Source organism: Microcaecilia unicolor, chromosome 11, assembly GCF_901765095.1.
Source record: "Microcaecilia unicolor chromosome 11, aMicUni1.1, whole genome shotgun sequence".
Lineage (NCBI taxonomy): Eukaryota > Metazoa > Chordata > Amphibia > Gymnophiona > Siphonopidae > Microcaecilia > Microcaecilia unicolor.
In genome coordinates this window covers 125,813,525-125,837,657 of record NC_044041.1, presented here as the reverse complement: position 1 = coordinate 125,837,657, position 24,133 = coordinate 125,813,525, and the positions used below count along the sequence as shown (strand labels likewise).

Below are 24,133 nucleotides of genomic sequence, written 5' to 3'. Positions count from 1 at the left end.
ATGCTGATGACTTTGGTGCTGAAAATTGGGTTGCTTCAGTTCTTCCTGCTATCTTGAACGAGTTTGCACCTCATGACATTTTCAATGCTGACGAAAACGGTCTCTACTGGCAAGTGATTCCTGATGGAACACTTGCATTCAAACAAGCCGAAACTACAGGAAGTAAAACGTTGAAGGACCGACTGACGATCCTCCTTTGCTGCAATATGGACAGGAGTGAGAAGTTGGAACCACTTGTCATTGGAAAGAGCAAACAGCCCCGTTACTTCAAGAATGTTAAGCGACTTCTTGAGTCATATGAAGCTAATACAAATTCATGGATGACTGGGGAAATTTGGAAGCAGTGGCTAAAGAAGTTAGACACTAGAATGCGGGCACAAAAGCGTCAGATTTTGTTGCTTTGTGATAATTGTGTTGCACACAGTGATGATGTCAGGCTGACTAACGTTAATCATTACATCACTGGTCATACATCATTACATCCAGGCTTTTTTTTTTTAAATCAGTGAAGCCAGGAGTCTCTTGACCAGGCAAGAAGCAATAATAAAAAAATATAACAGGAAATCGCTGGATTTTTGCCAATTCATTAAACGAATCCAGGAGGTTTCAGTGAGTGCGGATTTGAGAATGTGTTAATTTTGTGTCATGCTTAGAGCCTATTTTACTCAGGAACAGGCCTATAAGTCAGGCAGGGTTGTCACCCCAGCTTGTCTTAAATGCAAGCAAGGCAACAATTCTTTTCTTCATGCTTTCTTTAATTGCCCAAAAGTAAACATTTTTTGGCAGGCAGTAATACAATATCTGGAAAGGTTGGTAGGGCAGCTATTCTGTTTTTGCCAGCAGGCCTGATTCTGGATAAATATGAGGCACATAGAATACAGAACAGGGCAACTGTTTGTTTGTTTTTTTTAATTCAGAAAGCAGGGGTGACTAGGGCATGCAGCTTGATTCTCATTTCCATCTAGCATGGAGCACTTGGGTGTGGGTTTAGGGGGGGGGGGGACTTCCACATTATCCTGGTTTTCCCCTAGTCTCTTTAATATTCATAGAAGGTAAGGGGGTTGGTTTGGAAATGGTGGGACAGTCAGGCAGGTCATTTAGAGGGTAGGGGAGTACAGGAGTCCAACGCCCCATGCCATAAGACAGCACATTCTCAGTTGTTATAAAAGCAATATAAGCATATGTTCACTGCCAGGTTGTTCTGGTTGGTTGAGGGTAGGTTGAGGTGGAAGAGGGAAGTGGAGGGGGGGGGAGAAGAAAATGAACAACAAAAGAACTGTTTGGTAGGGAAAAATCCTACTATTTTCTGTTTCTCATATATGACATGCTATGGTAAAGTTTTTGGGTAATTTATTGATTTGTTTGTACATGTGATATTGTCAATAAAAAGATTTTACATAAAAACAAAACCAGAACAGCAGCTAAAAACATTTATCATCTACTCTCTAATTCTTTTTTAATGTATTACTAATTGCACTTACCTGCACAGGCAATGAGACAGAAGAAAACTCCTCGATGCCAAAATGCTCTTTCAGGGCACAGCCAAGCTCTTCAATTTTACAGCTCAAAACTAAATAAGGCCCAGAGAGAAAAAAAACCACACACAAGCACTTCACTCTACAGAAAAGAAAGTCACCAGGGCACTGGCAGAAGTAGTACTCATTGGGAGTGGGGGGAATGCTAAATAACACAGAGGCATGTTTTCAAAGCACTTAGACTTACAAGTTCCATAAGTTATTATGGAACTTTGTAAGTCTAAGTGCTTTGAAAATGAGCCTCACTGTAACACAGTAGATATCGGCAGATAAAGACCTGTACAGTCCCATCCAGTCTACCCAACAACATAAACTCATTATATATGGTATGAAGTGTTACATCATATGTATACCTGCTCTTGATTTATCCTTGCCATTTTTAGGGCATAGAACGTAGAAGCACTGGCCTTGTTCTAAATTTCTGAAGTGGTTGTCAAAGCACCCGAAAAGCTCCACTCCAGCCCACCCAAATCAACTCAGCCTCCATCAGGGCACAGACCATAGAAGTCAGCCCGGCACCGGTTTTCCTACCTAATCTCCCCTACGCTTCTTTGGGTCTGATCCTTCTAAACAGGATTCCATTGTGTTTGTCCCACGCATTTTTGAATTCTGTTACCATTTTCATCTCCTCCACCACCTCGCGCAGGAAAGCAATCCGGTTATCTACCACCCTCTCAGTGAAAAAATAGTGCCTGACATTATTCCTGAGTCTGCTCCCATTCAATTTCAATTCATGCCCTCTAGTTCTACCACCTTCCTGCCTCTGGAAAAGGTTTGCTTGCAAATTAATACCTTTGTATCATATCACCTCTGTTTCTCCTTTCCTCCAGTGTATACACGTTTTGTATATCATAAAGGCCATGAAAAGGTGCAAACCATACATATTTCTAGTTTTATTTTATATAGCTATTTTGCTTTTCTTGAGCTGGGAGCAGACTTAAGAGTTGCAAGAGAGTTATAAATGTGCTTTTTCTGAAAAATACCTAAGGTTGTGGTCTGACATTTGACCTATGCTAACTTGTGATAAGTTGCTGGACAGCAACTAAGAGCCAGAGGCTCCTATGACTAAGGACATGTGCAGTATTCAGATACACAATCAAAAGGAGAAGTAAGTGGGTGTGGGTAAAAATTATAGCCTTAGGAAGAGGGTGGAGAAGGCAGGTATGATGACTGTGAATACCAAGGACATAGGTCAACCCATATCAAATGAAAACTTATGCTTTATATGACAGGTTTTAAACTGTCAAATAAATAATAGAAGTTGGAATATGATAGAATGTGCTGGAACAGGATCTTACCATAAAAGGAACAGAATATTCTGGAAAGATGCATATTCATTACGTAGGAAGGGTAATTATAATTAAGATAATGAAGGAAGAAAAAAGTATTTAAGAGGAAACAGAACTGAGGATGGCGAGCCTCAGTGTGTCACTAGCAGGTGGACATACTGACAGCTCCCAGGGAAAACTCTGTTTTTATGTGCTACATATTATACTGTATTGGGAGTTTATTTGTTACTATTGCAATAATTACTGATTGGCTTCTTTGACAATTTGAATAAACATTTATTATGTCTAACACTTATTTAGTAGCCAGAGTTTTTCTTGCCTGGAATTCTGCCTGGGGGAGTAAAGATTTACTCAAGGCCAGGAGATCTCCAGAAGGTTACTTCTGTCTCTGAGGCAAGACAGAAAGTGAACAGTTTAGGGCAGCAAATCTCTCCATGTATGGCATTGCTGCCTAAAACCCCTACCATTGTCATTGCTTTTCTCTGAACAGTTTCAAGTCTTTTTACATCCTTAACAAGATTTTTTTTTTTTTAAAGCTACTAGAAATATATTGGTGAATTTTTAAACTCTGCATCTCTGAATATCTGGGTATGCCACAGACCACCTAAGTTACCTGGATTACAGCAATATTCAGTGCCACTATCGAGATAACTATCCAGACAACTTAGGACAGCTATTTTTCCATCCTACACTACCTGGACAGTTATCCATATAAAGGCACTAAAGGCCACCACTATCTGGATAGCTCTCTGATTCACCACAACGCTATCTGGATAATGCTGGGGAGGAATGCATTCCTTTTCAGCAGTACTATCTGGATAATGCCACTGAAAATCAATAACCGGCCCTGGTCAGTAGCACTTACCTAGGTAGCATGTGCTGCTACCTAGATAAGTAGTTTTTGAATATTAGGCCAACAGAATGTGTGTTCCCGATCTGCACTATATGAACAAGTTAAGAATAGTGGTTGAAATAGCAGCTGCATTAGAGATGAAAAGTAGTCTGCCTTTTCCCTGGTATAGTACGACAAAATCTTTTCCCCTCTGCTCGTCATCCTTCCATTCAAACTAAGCTAGACCTGAAGAATCTGATTTACACACCAGCGCTTTTAAGAGCCGAACACTAGTCACATCTGTTTTACCTTCCCTGATATCCAGCAGCTTCTGGAACATGAATTTGTAAGTCTTTGATAGTGGTTCCTCAGCAGACACAAAAAGCTCCACGTCGGCACTCTGGCTGCCACACCCGCTCCAGGATGTGCCCTGTACCATGTTGAAGGATGTCACCACCTCCCCTCGGTTAGAGCGTGAGCTGTACTTCTGGGACGGAGTGGCACTGCATAAGGGACATGAGACCAGAATCATAAGGACAGACTGTACAGGACAAAAACCCATGCAGCTAAAATGGCAACTTCAATGTCATGTACTGCATTTTTTAGGGGGATTCTGACCTCATCTTCTCGTTACTTTGGGTTTCCAGTTCAGATCTCAACCACAGCAGGGATTTTAGTATACAAGATTTCATTTGCAAATGCCCATAGACTTTTCTCCTGTTTTATAACAGTTCTTCCTCCTCTCCATCACAGAACATCTAGTTTTCTCATTACAGTGATAGCCTTCGACCAGGAGCCATGAACCAGGGCTCCTTCCAGAACCCTGCAATCATAGGCTCTAACTTTCCCCCTCCCCCCCCAGCAGCAGCCCTTTCAAACCTAGGGAGCAAAAGGATCCAATTCTGGGATCAAAGCCAGGACTAACTGCATGAAACTGCGCTGTGCTGCCACTGAGCAGGCTCCCGTATCATGTACTGAACCATGCTGGTTTTCAGGTCAGTTTTATTCAATATGTTTACAAATCTATATTATTCTAACACCTCATTTTCTATTTTATTATGCAAACTATGGTCATAGGTATGTTTAAACAGGGTAATCAAATGCGCACACAAGTTTGAAGACTGCACCTTAAAAAGGGGACAGGTCAGTGCAGACGGTGGCTACTAAAATGGTCAGTGATTTCTGTAATAAAGCATAAGGGGACAGACTTAAAGCTCTCAATAGGTATACTTGAAAGAAAGATGGGATTTAAATTAGGTTTGCTTTTCTGAAGTAGGCTGTGAAAACTATAAAGCTGTTCATAGTTATTCATTACTTATTTAATTTTTTAGGGCTGCATTTTCATTAAAATTTGTAATCATGATTAATTGTGCAATTAAAAGGTACATTTATTAGTTTTGTTTCCTCCACTACAGCTTCATGTGACTCTGGGAAATAGAGGGCTAAGTGATTTGCCCAGGGTCACAAGGCAAAAACATAACATACCATTAATTGCACAATTAAAGTGTTAATCAAAATGCAGCCCTAATTTAAATACCTCTGTGGCAAAATGCACAGGAGGTGACTTCTTTCAAATGAAAGGAAGCTCTGGAAGAATGGGGTATAAGATGAAAAGGGACAGACTCAAAAGTAATCTAAGAAAATACTTCTTTATGGAAAGAATGGTTGATTTGTGCAAGGGCCTCCTTGTGGAGGTAGTGGAGACAAGTCTGTATCTGAATTCAAGAAAGCACTGGACAAGCACAGAGGATCTCTAAAACATAGAAAGAGATTTTATAGCTTAACAGTTGGTATATATTAGCAAACTGGACCGGCTGTATTGTGATAGTCTGTTTTGTGCTCTATTCCTTTCCTGTGGTGAAAGAAGTTTCAACAATTAGGTCTGCAAAAGAGAAGGGAAAATTATGTCTTACCTGATAATTTTCTTTCCTTTAGCCGCACCAAATGAATCCAGGAACAAGTGGGTTGTGTCCGTCTACCAGCAGGTGCAGATAGAGATCACTGATTTTCACACCGTGATATAGCACGGCTAGCTCCTCAGTATGTCATCTACTGAAGCAGCCCCCCGAGCTAGGCCTCCAAGTTCCCTGCATTCACTGGGATGGCCTACTTGGTCCATGATCAGTGCTACAAACCTCTGTTTCAGCCACAACACATTGCCTAGGCCCGTTGGCCCAAAGCTGAATGATAGACCACTTTTCCCCAGTCATCTGTACATGAGAGGGCACAAGCGGAATTGTACTCTTGTCAGTATTGTCTTGTCTGGTCATGTGTTCTGTGTTTTGTTTTTTGGTACTAAACTGTGAAAGCTGTGTTGTCTTGCTCATGACAGAAACCTACATCCAAAACCAAGAAAGAAAACCCAGCAGATTGGGAAGGATGCTGGATTCATATGCTGCGACTAAAGGAAAGAAAATAATCAGGTAAGACATAAATTTTCCCTTCCATATCAACAGCAGCAGATGAATCCAGGAGCAAGTGGATTTAACAAAACAGTCCCCAAAAGGGGGGGGGGGGGGGGGGGTCCAACGACCCCATGGACAGAACCACCGCTGTGAAAGGAGCCTCACGCCACACTGCCACACAGTGGCGTAGCCAGTATGGGGCCACGGGGGCCTGGGCCCCCGTAGATTTGCCCCTGGCCCCCCCCCACGCCGCCAACCTACCTTTGCTGGCGGGGGACTCCAACCCCCCGCCAGCCGAGATCCTCTTCTTCCCACTCCCGCACAAGGCTTTGTTCTAGTTTGAGTGACGTCCTGCACGATTGTCAGACTCACAGAAACAGAGCGAAGCCTTGCAAGGCTTCGTCCTGTTTCTGTGAGAGTCTAACATCCTGCACATACAACATGCAGAACGTCACTCAGACTAGAACGAAGCCTTGCGCAGGATTGGGAAGAGAGGACCTTGGCTCGGCTGGCGGGGGTTGGGGTCCCCCGCCAGCAAAGGTAGGCGACGGCGGGTTAGCGGTGGGGGATTGAGAGGGTCGCCAGCGGGGGGAGGGGGGGAGGCAAAGTTGTTGTTGTTGGTGGGGTTCAGCAATGGGGGGGGGTTAAAATGTGCCCCCTCATCTCAGGCTCTGGACCCCCCTCCCACTGAAGTCTGGCTACGCCCCTGCTGCCATATCCAATCTATAATGTTTAAAGCGTGTATGGAGATTTAGGTGGCTGCCCGACAGATGTCCTGGAAGGTCAGCCCAGGATCCGGTCCCCAAACCATGCTCGCCACCAAGAAAGGAAGACTGCTGTTGAAACCGGAGACACTTAAAGTCCCCTGGCATGGCCAATACTCCTTGACCTCCTTAAAGTAAGGCTGTGCTGCCCCCGCTCTGAAGACCGGCTTCCTCCGGTCCTCCGACAAGCGCTGTGTCTTGAATTACTCAAATCCTTGACCAGCTTCTCCAGGTCTTCCCCAAAACAACGGCCCCGGAAGGGGAGCTTGGTAAGCCACTGCTAACAGCCACTGGGTCTAGTAGCACTATAGAAATGATAAGTAGTAGTAATAGTAGTACTGCAAACCCCATCTGCTTAGCAGACAAACACACAAGGTTGTGCAGCACATCTGCCAAATAGGCTAAGCCCGATTCTAGGGACGGGAAATCAGTCCCCGACTGCTCCTCCCTGGAAGCCAAGTTCACCGCCTGCTACACCAAGGAAAGACAAGCTCTTCTCGCACAGGAACTACATATGGCGGCCTGGAGCAAAAGAACCAAGACCTTGAAGGCCTGCATCAGGGATGCTTCCAGTTTCTGGTCCTGCACAACCTTCAGGGCAATGCCACTGTTCACCGGTAGCATCATCTTCTTGGTGACTGCCACCACTGGGGCGCCCATCTATGGGAGCTGCAACTTCTCCAAGTAGGTCTGGGACACTAGATACAGGCGTGCTATGGCCTTTGACACCCTGAGCCCCACATCTGATGTGACCCACTGTGCCATGAGTCCCTTGATAGCCTCATGTACCGGGAAAGATCTAGCCGGGCGCTTGGTGCTCGCTATCTTAGGGTTTGACACAGCCAGTGCAGGTAGTTGTCCACTGAAATATTAAAGACCTGGACAATAAAAGTGGGCATCTCTTCCATATGAAAATTCTTGATGGCTGAGGAGTTGTCACTCTCCTCCAAGTCATTCCCGTTGAAACTGACCGCCAGCGCCAATTCCATATCATGGGGAGGGGAGGGGGGGGCAATGACCCCACTTCAGATGCAGGAGAACCCAGCTGCCACCTTTTCCCCATGGGGTCCAGTGACAAAGGCTGCACAGGGACCACGAGGCTGCCCTGCCCAAGAATCCCCACTTGCTGCCAAGCCTGCGTCATCAGAAATGCCTGATAAAGCAAAAGGACAAAATAGGGGGAAAACAGAGTCCCTGCTCCGACAGTTCCCAAATCCCCTGCCCCCGCGTCAAGAGACCACTGAAAATCTGGGAACAACCAAATCCACAGCCCCCCTGGAGGGCAAACGCCCCGAAGCAGGGGGTGGGTCCACTGACAAAATGGCCACAGAGGGCGCTACATCTCCCTGCAGAGGGCAGTGCACGCGGGAAAGTCCTGCTCTTGCCAGCACCATGTTTTCCACCATCCCTATAGCAGGATCCACAGCAGTGGAATCTGTGCAACTGCCCCCACAGCTTACCACAGAGAAAGCAGTGTTGCCTAGGCTCTGCTGCCAGATCTGCAAGGCAAAAGAAGCAAAGAAACCCTCACCCCTTCAAGAACATTATTTCCTTCAAACCTAGGAGCTTTAATAAAGCCAAATTAAGCTGTTGGTTTGAACACTCTCCTGACTTGAGGTGCATTTTGAAATCTCTCTGGCAACTAGGTCTATCTCCATGAAAAGAACCACATTCGGTCCCACAAGAACAGTCAAGAAACAGATGTGTAACCATCTCCCAATGAGCAACAGAGTAACCACAGTATGTTGAATAATCTGAAATTTGCTCAATTTTTTTTTTTTTTTTTGGGGGGGGGGTGGGGGGTGGGGGTGGAGGGAGACTAATGTAATTCTCTATATGTGAGCTAACAGGCAAAGCACCAACAAACATTAGGTGAAATTTAGTCTTACCTGCTATTTCCTTTCCTTTAGTTGAGTTGTACCATCATGAACAAGCAGCCATTATCCCCTCCTGCCAGCAGATGGAGGTAAAGAAATTGATCTGGTCCAGCGACATCACCTGTATAAGGAGGGCTGGTGCTGACTGGAAAAATTCAGTATGCCTCTGCCAAAGCAGTGGAAAATCCCATAAAGTGCCTGCATGATCCCCCAGTTTAGAACAGTACTGATCCTCAAGAGTCTTGACAACCACAGTCTTCTGAGGGAGGATCTCAGGGTGATACAGAAAGGAAAGGGTAAGATTAAAATTTTACATTCCTTAATGTTGGGGCTAAACCATCCTGAACAAACGGGATGTACCCAAGCAGACTGGATGAAAGAAGGCCCCTGAATGACAGCTCTACCAAAGTCCTAACAGCCTCTGGCTATTATACCCAGTCTATAATGCTTCATAAAAGAATGATGTGACAACCATGTCACCACCCGGCAGATGTCCTCTGGAGAAACTGCTCTATATATAAACACAGAGCTGGAAAGGATCACAGAAGACAGTCGAGTACGCCACGGACCCTGAAGCAGGACCCGAAACCTTGGCCAAAGTTGGTCGTGGATAGCTATACAAGACTGTGCAACTGCAGTGATAAGTTCAGATTGAAAAATAATAAAAGTCTGGATAATTTTGTTAAAACATAAGTAATTCATAAGAACAGTTGGCAGTTTTTATGCCAGTGATGAGTGGGGGGGGGGGGGGGGGGGGCTCTCTAAGGTTGATAAGCTGGGAAGCTGTTGACAATGGAGTGACCCCAATACCTTTTGAGGTTTTCCTCCATTTTTTAGCATCATTACGCTGAGAAATAACTAAAGAATTAGATAGTGCTGTTCTGGAGAAAATGCACAGGCCTCCACCCAGGAGGTTGCCTGCTTCTGAGTCGAGCAAGCTCTCAATTTGGAAGGCACTTTGTTATTGCTGCAAATATAGGCAGTCTCAATGGTCACCTTGATCCAAAGTGCAACAGAGGGCTTTGCATGTCACCTGAACCTCCTAGGGCCATGGAAGAAAACAAAGATGATGAGCAAGCCGAAACTCATTCATCTTCCACGAGTACCAGTGTTGGACTCCTCAGACATCAAGCTTATGCATCCTCCTGGCAGAACAGTCCAATCCACCATCCACAAAATTAGGGCAGACATATCTTCTGGTTCACATGAAAAGGAGATATCATTTTGGGAAGAACAGTCTTCCAAGAAGGCGAGATAAGTGTCCTGAAAAGACAAAGCCTGAAACTCTAACACCCTCCTGGCCAAAGAAATTGCTACCTAGAAAACTGTTTTCAGAGTGAGGCTAAAAGGGTGGAGCCAAAAGAACATTCAGCATTAAATTCAAAACCCAAGAGGGAAGAAACAGACATACAGAAGGATGCAAATGAATGACCCCTCCCCCTTCAGAAACTGAGTGATGCCCAGGACTTTGCCTCAAAAACAAGAGCTCCCAACTCTTAAAAATATACGCTTAAAGTCCATTTTTGAACATTCCTTCCCATTCCAAGGGGCTAGGCTCTGGAATATGTTACCAATGAAAACGAAACATTTACCATCATATTTGTCTTTTAGGAAAGTTTTAAAAATTTACTTATTTGAATAATTTAGATGCTTAATTATTGATTGTATTCTTAACTGTATATCCCTCAACTGTAGGGGTCATCTTGTCTGTTAACCCCTGTGAATCCGTTGTTGGAGAAATTGCGGTATACATAATGCAGATAGAATAGAATAAGCGAGTTCAGCGTCAACCCTTGGTAGAACCCGTGTTGCAGGAGCCCAAGAACTTCAGAAACCTGTGCTTTCCGAGAGGAAAGCAAATGCTGACCATGGAAGCTCTCAAAAACCTTCCAAATCTGGATATAAGCCAGGGAAATGGAAGACTTGTGGGCCCTAAGCAAGGTGGAAATCATTGCAGATGAAAACCCGCTCCTCGCTCAATGCTGTCTTTCAAAGACTAAACCATAGCCCAAAAGGAACCCGGATCCTCCACGGTCATTGGACCCTGCCTGAGCAAGCCCCTGCTGATCGTCTACCAACAGATGAACCAGATCCAAGTACCGTAATTTTCAAGGCCAATTTGGGGCCATCAGAAGCAGTAGAAAGGGATGTCACGTTATCCTGCATAGCACTTGCCCTACAAGAGGCCAGGGTGGAAAGACATGACATGGACCTTTACTTGGGCCACTGTTGAACCAGTGCATCTATCCCCTATGAGGTTGTCTCATTGACAGCTGAAGAAATGCTCCACCTTAGCATTGCTACTCAAGGCCATGAGGCTGTCGGCTTGCTGCCTCCACTGGTCCAAGAGAAGATAAAAGGCTGCCTGCTTCAGCTTCCACTCTCCTGGATCCAGCAGGCATGGACTAAGGAAGTCCATCTGAATGTTGTCTTTGCCAGCTATGTAGACCATCAACAAGACCAGCAGATTCACCTCTGCCCAATGACAAAGGGCTGGCGGTTCCAGGGCCACCACGGTTTGTTGATACAGGCCACTGCTCTGACATTATCTGTTGTTATTTGGACCGCTGTCCCCTGAATCAGGGAAAGGAACTCCACCAACTCACCTGACCACCTGGGGTCTCCAGGCGGTTGATAGACTAAGCACCCTCCAGAGAGGACCAATATCCCTGCACCACTTTGCCCACAGTGAGCTCCTCAGCTGAGAAAATTTGCATCTGTGGTGACCACCACCCAATCTAGTAGTTCCAATAAGACTCCCTGAAGGTGACTGGGATTATTCCAGCAGTCCAGAGAGCTCTGCAGAATGGATGGAAGTGGTAGCCAGTTATCTGAAGAGTGTGTATGTGAAATTGTGTTCTCATACTGTTAAGATCTCTTCTGTGGTGAAGAATTTGGGGGTCTTTTTGGATTCCACAATGTCCTTTTCGGCCCAAATCCAATTTGTGGTTAAGAAGTCCTTTTAAGTTATGTCTGTTCTGCAAGTTGTGCCTGTTGACCTCGAAAAGTGACTTTCAACAAGCTTTGCAGAGTTTAATTTTGTCAGGCCTTGATTATTATAATATTGGTTATGTTGAATTGCCTGCTGTGCGTATTCATTCTTTGCTGATGGTGATGAATTATACAGTCCATTTGTTATATGGTTTGTCCAAACATGAACACGTTTCTCCTATTCTTCAGAAGTTGCAGTGGCTATCTGTGCAAGATTGGATTAAGTTTATACTTTTAGTGATGGTGCATTGGAGTGTTTATCAGGAATCGTCTCGATAATTATTGGCCTGTCTTGGCACATAAGCCCAGCACTCCGTCTCCGACAGCGCCAATCCGGGCCCCAAGAACCTGGCAAAACCCCAAATTTAATAACGATCAATGGACTTTTCCTTCAGGAATCTATCTAGACCCCCTTCATAGATATCAGCCAAAATGTGCACTTTGCTCTGTGAACTCTTGTGCCCAAGTTTTAGCTCTCTCAATTAGAATACACAAGGGGGAGGATTTATTCCATAGAGGTTCAAATGGAGTCACAAGGGGGAGGATTTATTCCATAGAGGGTCAAATGGAGTGGAATAAACTATCAGTTACCCTAAGGAGGCAGAAGAACTTGGTTCTGTTTAAGACACTATTAAAACAGCATTTTTTGATGAGGGCTCTGAGCTGATTTCAGTGTAATGGGGACAGTGCTGTGACAACTATTTTTTATGTACGTTTCTGACTGACACAATTTTATTGTGTGTGTATATTATGCTCAGCTCTGGATAAGAGCGGATTATAAATGGTGATACATGAAAAATAAAAATGAAAATCCTATGCCCAAGATACCACCTCCAGGGTCACCACAATGGAGCCCAAGAGCTAAAGATAGTCCCCTGAGGCTGCACTTTTGTGCCTGGTGTTTCATCGTGCCCCTCTCCAAAAGGAAAGCTGCTCTTTGCATTGTGTCCAAGCGGATTCCCAGATTCTCCAGGGAATGAGTGAGAGCCAGGTGACTCTTCGTACAGTTCACCATTCAACCTAGGTGAGCAGTGGCACCTACAGAATCCTCCACCGAGTTGGCACAAATCAACCAATCTTCCAGGTAATAGAACTGAATGGCTTGGTGGTGCAGATGGGCCACCAAAACCACCATCACCTTGGAGAAGGTATGAGGAGCAGTAGCCAACCCAATGGGCAGAGTCTGAAACTGAAGATGGTGCCCCAGAACATAAAAACAGAGAGTGCTTGTGGTCCTCCTTGATTGGAATGGGGGGAAGGAGGGGGAAGAGTACCCAAAAAGTTGCAAAAGCAGCAAGGGGGGATGAAAACCCACACAGTTCTATGGCAGTGCCCCGAGGGGCCGAGCTGTATGTGACAAGTTAGGGAAGTGGAGCAGCACTCCATGCTCAACCAGATCCAGGAACCTGGGAGTCAGTTGCTGGGCTCTAGCAAACAGTGCATCACTTGCTTGCACTGCTGGGAGCTAGGTCAGGGACCAGGAGCACCAGCCTGAAAAATCTACCATATGCTGGAAGTAGAGAAATACTGAATTTTTCCAGGCAGTGATGTCATGGGAAAAGAGCAGTTTCTCAATTTCCATCTGCTGGCAGGGATAACACCTACTTGTTCAAGATGGTACAGCCCACAAGACACTAAGGAATACATAACTGTTCCTTATGATACAGGAACTCGACTGCCTGAAGTTACAACATACTAATGGTTAGCAAAATATTCCCCCCCTCCTCCTCCCCACAGGAAATTTTTCTGGTATCAAGACTGGGAGGCTGACTAGTACCTTTCAGTAGTCAAAATATCAATCCTGGTTTTACCTGGAAAACAGTGTGTGGGCTTGCAGCTCTTCTGCTCACAGTAATGAGTCCTAAAATTGTGAACCTTAGGCAAGTGAGTGCCTGTCAACATTTCTTTTGATGAGGACAGATTCCTATAAATTCATCCAAGCCACATTCAGTGCCTGGAAGTTCCAGAAGGTGGGGCACAGGTATATAGCACAGTGTTGTCTCATTCAAGTCCACCACATTTTTTTACCATTTTGTCCAAAATCTGTCCCATGTCTAACTGGTTGATCTGCCTAAGCTTCACAGAAAAGCATAATCATAAAATTTAACTTTGAAAAGCAGCAGAGTTTATAAATATTTTACTACATTTACTGACAAGGTAATGAATTTAACACTTTGTAATAAATATCACCAACAGGTCTTCACAGCTCCACTTCAAGTCACAGGCCAGCAGTGATCCATAAATTTGCACCTATCAGTAGAAAATCTGAACAAAGCCACTTCATCCAAGTCACAAAATACCTCGGTGAGAAACTGGATGGCGAAAACAAGATGTGTGGACTCCGGGAAATAGACAGGACTCTTTTTGACTGGGAATTCTCAGGTGTGCTCAAACTTCGCTTCTGGGAGCTCTACGGCACATTAAAACAGAAAGAGAAATTAGAATTTGCACTGGTGGACAAGCTTGCAAGTCCACTCCATTCGCCTTCCCTAGAGGGCCTCAACTAAAGAGAGGAAAAGAAAGGTTCAGCCTGGGAAGAATCTCACAAAGAAAAATCTAGAATCACTACATTCTAATATTAAAACACCTAATTCCGAGTAGCTTAAAGAAAACATCACAGAAAGCTGGCTGACCTGGCTACATTTCCCAGCTGAGAAAAAAGAGGAGGCATGAGCTCCTAAACATAGTCAAGCTTCTACTGCTATCACATGGAAAATATTATTAAGGTACAGCAAAGTTTGGCAGGGCTAACCAAACAATTAGAAGAAATATGCTAAAAAGAAGGTAAAATTATGTATAATCATACCTGATAATTTTCTTTCCATTAATCATAGCTGATCAATCCATAGACTGGTGGGTTGTGTCCATCTACCAGCAGGTGGAGATAGAGAGCAAACTTTTGCCTCCCTATATGTGGTCATGTGCTGCCGGAAACTCCTCAGTATGTCGATATCAAAGCTCCATCCGCAGGACTCAGCACTTAGAGAATTACACCCACGAAGGGACACTCTGCCCAGCTCACCACCGCCGAAACGGGGGAGGGGAATTAACCCAGCTCATCCCCACACAAGTGGGGGAGGGGAATCCGTCCAGCTCATCCCCGCGGAGTGGGGGAGGGACACCACACCCGCCGATGCGGGGGGATCTGGCTTATCCTGCAACCGCAACCGCGGGAGGAGCTGACTGACCCTAACACCGCCGAAGCGGGAGGGGTACAAAGCTGCCCTACAGCCGCACGAAGCGGGAGGGAGTGCCGGCAGAATTTATGTCTCAATCCAGCCCCGTAAAACGGAGGGGAGAGGAATGCAGCAGCTCACTGTAACACAAACTCGTCTCAACTCTTGAAGAATCCAAGTGAAAGAAGAACTTGAACACGAAGTCCTCCTGAAGTAACTGAAGGCTAAACTTGAACCTAAAATTCAACCAGAATATAAACAGTACAGATATCTGGGAGGGGCTATGGATTGATCAGCTATGATTAATGGAAAGAAAATTATCAGGTATGATTATACATAATTTTACCTTCCATATCATCAAGCTGATCAATCCATAGACTGGTGGGATGTACCGAAGCAGTACTCACCCAGGGCGGGACATAGAAATCCCTGACCTCAACACTGAAGCTCCAAACCGGGCCTCCGCCCGTGCAGCCACAGTCAAACGGTAATGCTTGGAGAATGTATGAGCCGAAGCCCACGTTGCCGCCTTGCATATCTCTTCCAAGGAGACGGATCCGGCCTCTGCCATCGAGGCCGCCTGAGCTCTCGTGGAGTGAGCCTTCAGCTGGATAGGCGGCACCTTCCCCGCGGCCACATAAGCCGCTGCAATGGCTTCCTTGACCCATCTTGCCACTGTAGGCTTAGCATCCTGCAGACCCTTACGAGGACCTGCAAACAGGACAAACAGATGATCCGATTTCCGGAAATCATTGGTCACTTCCAAGTATCTGATGATGACTCGTCTCACATCCAGATATTCAAGAGCGGAGTACTCCTCTGGGTAGTCCTCCCTACGAAAGGAAGGGAGACAGAGCTGCTGATTCACATGGAAGCGAGAACCAATCTTGGGCAGGAAGGCAGGCACTGTGCGAATAGTCACTCCTGCCTCAGTGAACTGCAGAAAAGGCTCTCGACATGAGAGCGCCTGGAGCTCGGAAACCCTTCTGGCTGAAGTGATAGCCACCAAAAAGACTGCTTTCAACGTCAGGTCTTTCAGAGATGCCCTCGACAAGGGTTCCAAAGGCGGCTTCTGCAATGCTCTTAGCACCAGGCTGAGATTCCACGCAGGCACCACTGAGTGCAGAGGAGGGCGCAGGTGATTAACTCCCTTGAGAAAGCGCACCACATCTGGCTGCGAAGCCAGGGAAGCACCCTTCAGGCGGCCCCTGAAGCAAGCCAGAGCCGCTACCTGGACTTTAAGGGAACTGAGCGACAGGCCTTTCTCCAGACCTTCTTGCAGGAACGCCAACACTGAAGAAATTGGAGCAGTGAAGGGAGAAAGTGAGCCTGCTTCACACCATGCTGCAAAGATACGCCAAACCCTGGCGTAAGCAGTAGAAGTAGAGCGCTTCCTCGCTCTCAGCATAGTGGCGATGACCTTGTCTGAGAAGCCCTTCTTCCTCAGACGCTGCCGCTCAATAGCCAGGCCGTAAGACCAAAGGGAGAGGGATACTCCATCACCACGGGACCCTGAGGTAACAGGCCCTGCTCCACTGACAGGCGCAGAGGATCGTCGACTGAGAGCCTGAACAAGTCCGCATACCAGGGACGTCTGGGCCAATCCGGACCCACCAGGATTACCCTGCCGGGATGCTTTGCAACCCAGTCTAGCACCCTGCCCAACATGGGCCAGGGCGGGAACACATAGAGGAGCTCTTGTGTCGGCCACTGTTGGAGAAGAGCATCTACTCCCAGGGATCGAGGGTCCCGTCCTCTGCTGAAAAAGCGCGGCACTTGGCCATTGGCCGATGACGCCATCAGATCTAGGCTCGGCTGGCCCCAGCGCTTCGTGATGTCCAAGAACGCCTGAGCAGATAGTTGCCACTCTCCGGGCTCCAAGGTATGGCGACTGAGAAAGTCCGCCTTGACATTCATGACTCCGGCAATGTGGGCCGCTGAAAGCTGCTCCAGGTTCGCTTCCGCCCACTGGCAAAGACTCATAGCCTCCTGGCTAGAGGGGCGCTCTTGGTACCTCCCTGGCGGTTGATATAGGCCACAGCCGTGGCATTGTCCGACAGGACCCGTACAGGCTTCAACACCAGTACCGGGATGAACTCCAATAACACCAACCGAATGGCTCTGAGTTCCAGGAGGTTGATAGACCACTTGCCTCTGCAGGAGACTAGAGCCCCTGCGCTGTCCTTCCCAAGCAGTGGGCTCCCCAGCCCATCAAAGAGGCGTCTGTCGTGACGACAATCCACTCCGGGGTCACCAGAGGCAATCCTGCAGACAACTGGTCTGTCTGCGTCCACCAGCTCAGCGCCTTGCGCACTGCTGGGTCCACGGGAAGGCGCACAGCATAATCCTCCGACATCGGAGTCCAGCACAGCAGCAGAGATAGCTGTAGTGGTCTCATATGAGCCCTGGCCCAGGGCACTACTTCCATCGTGGCCGTCATAGAGCCCAACAGCTGCCCGTAGTCCCAAGCCCGAATAGGAGAGGCTACTAGGAACTAGTCCACCTGAGCCTGAAGCTTGACAATCCGATTGTCTGGCAGGAACACTCTGCCCACTTGGGTGTCGAATCGAACTCCCAGATACACCAGGGACTGAGTCGGGCGCAGCTGGCTCTTCTTCCAGTTGATGATCCATCCCAGGGAGTTCAAAAGAGCAACTACCCGGTCCATAGCTTTGCCGCACTCTGCATAAGAGGGGGCTCGGATCAAACAGTCGTCCAGATAAGGATGGACTTGTACTCCTTCCTTTAGCAGGAAGGCCGCTATGACCCCCATTACTTTGGAAAAGGTCCGCGGAGCAGTAGCCAACCCGAAAGGGAGGGCTCTGAACTGGAAGTGTCGTCTCAGGACTGTAAAACGCAGAAAGCGTTGGAGAGGAGGCCAGATGGGAATATGCAGGTACGCTTCCTTGATGTCCAAGGAAGCCAAGACCTCTCCTGCCTTCACTGCCGCTATAAGAGAGCGGAGAGTCTCCATGCGAAAGTGCCTCACTTTCCAGGCCCGATTGACCCCTTTGAGGTCGAGGATAGGCCGGACAGAACCTCCTTTCTTTGGAACCACCAAGTAAATGGAGTAACGTCCCTTGCCAATCTGATTTTTTGGCACCGGAACGACCGCACCCAGGCGGATCAGGTTGTCCAAGGTCTGCTGCACTACCACAGCTTGACCGGAGACTTGCAGGGAGAGAGTACAAACCCGTCTCTTAAGGGTTGGCAGAACTCTAGCTTGTAGCCGTCTCTGATGACTTCCAGCACCCACGCGTCTGAAGTTATAGTGGTCCACTCGCCCAGAAACGAGGACAGCCGTCCTCCAATCTGCACTGGGGCGTGGACCAAGGCCCCGTCATTGGGTACGAGACCCTGGGGGAGGACCGGAGGGAGCACCTCCGGGACGGCGGTCTCTGCGAAAGGAATGCTGCTTGGGGGAGAAATTCCTCTTGAAGGAAGAGGGGGCAGAGGAACCAGACTTGCCCGGGCGGTACCGATGGGCTTCCTGCAACCGTCCTCTGGAGGTATCGGGACGAGTACTAACCCGAGCCCTGACCTCTGGTAATTTCTTGCCCTTAGACGTGCCGAGATCGGTCACGATTTTGTCCAGCTCGACCCCAAAGAGCAGCTTGCCTTTAAAAGGCAATCTAGCCAGGCGGGATTTAGAGGCGTGGTCAGCAGACCAATGTTTCAGCCAAAGCCACCGCCGCGCAGAGACTGTCTGAGCCATGCCTTTAGCTGAGGCTCTCCAGACATCATACAGCAAGTCTGCCAAATAGGCTAAGCCCGATTCCAGGGCCGGCCAATCAGCCCTCAAGGAATGATCCGAGGGGGAAGCCCGCTGCACCATAGTCCGGCACGCCCTGGCCACATAGGAGCCGCAAACTGAGGCCTGCAAACTTAAAGCAGCTGCCTCAAAGGACGACCTTAAGGCCGCCTCCAATCTTCTGTCTTGGGCGTCCTTTAGGGCCGTGCCACCTTCCACCGGCAACGCCGTTTTCTTAGTCACCGCAGTGATTAAAGAATCCACGGTAGGCCACAGATAGGCCTCACGTTCACTCACAGCCAAAGGATAGAGGCGGGACATAGCCCTAGCCACTTAAAGGCTCGTTTCCGGGACAACCCATTGAGCCGCAATTAAGGTGTGCATGGCATCATGCACGTGGAAGGTTCTAGGCGGGCGCTTCGTCCCCAGCATAATGGCAGAGCCAACAGGGGCTGAGGGAGAGACGTCCTCCGGAGAGGAAATCTTCAAAGTGTCCATGGCCTGTAACAACAGGTTGGGCAAATCCTCTGGGCTAAAAAGCCGCGCTGCAGAGGGGTCATCCGCTCCATCCGAGCGGGGATCTATCTCCTCCAAGGAATCCGCAAAGGATCGTTGGGAGACCTCAGACACGCTGCCCTCATCTACATCGGAGGAGACAAAAGTCCTCCAAGGCCTGGAAATCAACCCGAGGGCGTTTACCTCTGGGAACCTCAACCTCTTTATCCGAAGAGGGAGCAGGGGCAGCGTTTTGCATGAGGAAGGCCCGATGCAGCAGCAAAACAAACTCGGGGGAGAAACCCCCCAGACTGTGCACTTCCGCAGCCTGGGCAACAGCCCTAGACGCACTCTCAACCGGCGCTCGCAATAGCGGGGGAGAGACATGCTGCGCATCCAAAATGGCGTCCGGCGCGAAACTCCGTGAAGGAGCCGCGCGGGAAGAACGGCGCTTAACTTTAGCCGCTTTGTGCCGTCGCCCAAATTAAGGGCGTTCATGGCATTAATGTCTCCAACCTCAAGGGCGGCCCCGAAGAAGCCGTCCGAGCCGCGTGGCCGGCCAAGATGGCGGAGGCGAGGAGCGGGGGATGGGCGTTTATGGCGGGAAAAAACCGCCACGCCGGAGGAACGACCGGGACATTCATCGGTCACTAAACTATCACCCATCAAGGGCGAATCAGGTTGTAAAACCCCCGCATCCCCTCTAGAAGCGCTCCAGCGATCCGGGGAGCGACCCTTTGCGCCCTCGCCCTCCGACGCCATTGCCACGAGGAGAAGAATCTGGGAACCCCCTGCCCGCTATAAAAAGGTAAAATTACCTGCTTGCCGCTCCGAGCTGTAACGAACTGGTGTCCCAGTGAGTAGCTGCAATGAACGTTTAAAGAAACGTCGAATTAAACGCCTTTAAAGACGTTTAAACATTTTTTTTTTTTTTTTTTTTTAAACGGAGCCAGCGGGAGGGGGGAGAAAAGGAGGGACCTGGCACCACCAGGTTTGCACTTGCTCAAAAGAGCCCTCAACCCCAGGCCTCAACAAAACCTAAGGATTAGGCTTGGAGGCCTAGCCAGAGCTGCTGCTGTGTGTGACCACCACCTGCTGAGATAGAGAACATACTGAGGAGTTTCCGGCAGCACATGACCACATATAGGGAGGCAAAAGTTTGCTCTCTATCTCCACCTGCTGGTAGATGGACACAACCCACCAGTCTATGGATTGATCAGCTTGATGATATGGAAATGGAGGATGAAAGTTGTCTTATGTGGACTCTGAATCCTTAAGTTTATGCCAACTGACTAAATATAATGTTTACTTTTCTACCTTTGTTTCTACTTAAGTACTGAAAGATCTGTACCCAGTATGCTCTGCATTCAAGTCCATAGATAGTTAGAGCAGAGGTGCATGTCATTTGATTAAAGCATATCTCCCCCTTCTGGGATTGCTACTATGGTTCTGCCTGCCTTTATATAAGTCTGAGACTTCTAGAGAGAGTGTGGTAGATTTTTTCAATAGCAGTGTGTTTCTAAGGTTCAGCTGTGGCACCTAGTTTATGTTTTACAAAGCCTCCCTTGACTTTTGAATTTGTGTCCAGTGTGAAATAAATGTAAAGGATAACAGTTTTACCCACCCATCTGCCTGTATTTAATTAAGGAGTGGAGCAGCAAATTGACCCTCAAGCCAAAGGAACCAAGCGAGAGAAGCCCCATTCAAAAGCTGCACTACCAGAGAAGGCATTATGTACGAGATCATCCATACTGGGAAAAATTTGGGTAGAAGTGGATCCCAGAAAGAAAAAAATGTTTTTAATTTAGAGGGGATTCAGTCAGGATTGGTGGATAACCATCCGGAAATAGTTTAAATTGTCCTTGCTAATAGTGATGATTGGAGCAGCTGGTGGCTCTTTGGAAGGTACCAGTTCCATGTAGGCAGAGATAGGTGAGGGCTCCCCTCTCTGGAAGGATAACCGTTAGTAAGAAAATGTTTTCATTATTGCAGGTGCTGTGAAAAGATGCAAGGTCTGGCTCCTTAAGAAGCGTAGAGCGAAACAGGAGCTTGCTGTTGGGCACGGACATTCGTTATTATTCAAGCACAGCCACAGCTAAGTACTTTTTTAGTACTCATATCACACAGCATGTACAAATAAATTGAAAAATGTAAAATGATTACTGCTAGTGTGTTAGAGGAAATAGACTAATGAGGATTCTCGCCAGCGTAAGCTCAATATTGAGCCACGCTGAGCAGTGTTATCAGTGGTCTGGTTATCATTAGGACCAGCTGGCGCGGAGTTTCTGAAGTCTTTTTCCTTATTTATTTTGGTTATCAAAGAAACAGAGAGAGTTTACTTGCCCTATAATGTAATGAGTATTAATTTAGTGAAATGCTGTACAATCTCAGAACAAAAAGACTATTTCAAAGCAACAACCATTTTGCACATACTTTCAGTAAACAGAACTGAAGCATCCCATAAAGTATAGCAAATCAATAGTAAGCAATAGATTATATCTGTCAGGAATCATTATTTGAAAGGATCTCTATACCAGGGCCTTAGAGTAATCCTACTGCTCCAGATAGAACCTGTTTCTTAAATGAAGGTGTGCATACATTGAGCAAAAAGGGGAAAGGACTAGGAGAAAAAGATGTTCCATGGAGCCCTAGGGTATGAATCCATATGGACCACGTATGAAAGCGTTTCTATAGTTCACATCTATTTTGACATCACGCGCATAAAATCCTGCCTTAGTTGTTCGCTTGCCTGTAGTACAATATACAGTATTTTATTGAGCATATAGTCACCTGTATTCAATCACTCATTACGTATTTTAGCATATTGCATTGGTTTCACTTCAATTATCATCATACCATTGCTGCTTCATCATTTTCTATATAATTTTGCATATTGGATTCCATTCATTTTAAGTCTGTTTTTTATACATGCTATTTCAGCAAGTCTTATCTTCACAGTATTTGTAACCATTTTGCTTCTTTTTTGGATCTGTAGACGCAATTTATATTTGCCAACTTTGTGACTGCTATAATTAGTATACGTTTTTACCTTTTATAGAGTTCTATGGTGTATGTTTCAAGCTACTTATTCTGTATTTTTGTATTTTATAGTATGTTATACTTAATTGTGCTCCATTATTCATTTATTTATGAATTTATCTTTTTTAACTTAAATTTTAACTTCAATTGTATTGCCTTTTATTGATATTTTGGTCACTGGTATTTTATTCATATTCTTTGTTGTATTTATTTATATTTTTAGGGCTCTTGACGAAGGCACGTTTGCTGAAACACGGCAGTGTTGAGTCCTTTGATGTACACCTACAGCACGTTGGAATAAACAAAGTTTTTAAAAATTACTCAGCTTTGGCTTTCTTGTTTTTTTGTTTCCTCACTCCTTTTTGTTGGTGCCACCAATTAATTAGGACACTCCTTACATAAGAATCATGCACATTGATGCTAATAAGCATTACTGACCCAGGAATCAAGGAATTTGACAGCCTTTCCTGCTCTTAGTGCCTTTGAAACCTCATCACCCTCCAATTCTTCAAAAAAAAAAAAAAGTAGCATAAATTAACTAGACAAAGATATTTACATACCTGAATTTACAAACATATACATGATTATGAATATCTACAGATAACATTTTAAACATTATTCAGTTAACTTGAGACAAACATTTACAACTAGTCGTATGTGCCTAATGTTGAGGTTAACGCTGGATATTGGCTCTGGACATATACAGTTATTACACACCCAGGAATACCTCTACTCCCGCCTCTACTTATGCAACTATTTTTTATGCACATACGAGGATGGAAAATTCAAAACCTTCAGGTCTGTGCAGCTAACTTCAAAAGTTAACCTTAGCTGACAAAACTGATGAATACCATTCTTTCAAGTTATTTGTCATTTGCTCTTAAAAAAGCTATTGTACATCTGTTCCTCAAGAAACTAAAACTGACGCTTGGCATCTGGACCATTACTGTCCAATACCCCAACCACTTTTTTTGGGTTAAGGTACTGAGAAGGTGCACATGGCACTGTTGGACAAGCTCAAATCTTGGATAATGGGGAAAATGATGCAGTAGGCCTCCTTGACCTGTCTGCAGCTGCCATTATTATTGACCTCGGCCTCCTACTGGGAGGGGCTACAGGTTACTGAGCCGCATGAAAGATTTTGGAAATGGGATCAGCCATTTTTTGACAGAACCACACTCAGTGTGGTAGCTGCCCTGGCTGCACTTGGGCATGGGATGCTGCAGAAGTCTGTAGTTTCACCTGTCTTAAACATCCATTCGCACCCCTTAATAGTTATCATTGCACATTTTCTTTTTTGACAAAACTCAGTCAACTGTGGCTGAAAAGCTTAACAGCAACTGCCTGGTTGGAATATTCTACAAACTGAATTCTAAGAAGTTCAAGGTCTTTTGGATCAATAAAGCTGACAGAACATTGGCTTTTTTTTTTTTTTTTGCTTCGCATTATATTATGCACAGTCTGCTTTGAAAAATACAGTGGTTATCTGGGAGTTACCTTAAATATGAATGTGATCTTGGACACTCAAATTTCATCAGTTCTTAAGGCAACCTTTAGGGGTTTGTGTCTTACCCTTTATCTCAGCCTTTTACTGCAAAAGGAAGGATTTGGCTACTATTACCCATTCTCTGATCACAAATAGGATTGCTTATTGTAATGTGAAGTGAAGTATCTGCCTAGTAGTTACAGCAGTTGGCCATGAACCAGGGAAGCCAGGGTTCAAATTCCACTAATGTTCTTGTGTCTTTAGGCAAATCACTTAGTGGCCCTTTTACTAAGCCATGTGTTTACACGTGCCCAACATGCGCCAAAATGGAGTTACCGCCCAACTACCGCATGGCTCTTACGGTAATTTCATTTTTGGCACACGTCCAATACGCTCGTCTGAAAATATTTGTTATTTACAGACGCGCACCAAGAGGCATTTGATGTGTGTAGGTCATTACCGCCCAGATTCTTTAAACGCTAGGTCAATGGCT

General features: G+C 46.2%; 1 protein-coding gene across 1 annotated transcript in view; it reads right to left on the bottom strand.

The window, feature by feature from the left end:
* POLA2 (DNA polymerase alpha 2, accessory subunit) overlaps nt 1-24,133 on the bottom strand; it is a 164,551-nt gene that overhangs the window by 99,603 nt on the left and 40,815 nt on the right. The window contains 3 exon segments of the mRNA XM_030219771.1: nt 1,482-1,570; nt 3,966-4,159; nt 13,994-14,103. Of these exon segments, the coding sequence (XP_030075631.1) occupies nt 1,482-1,570; nt 3,966-4,159; nt 13,994-14,103 (393 nt within the window).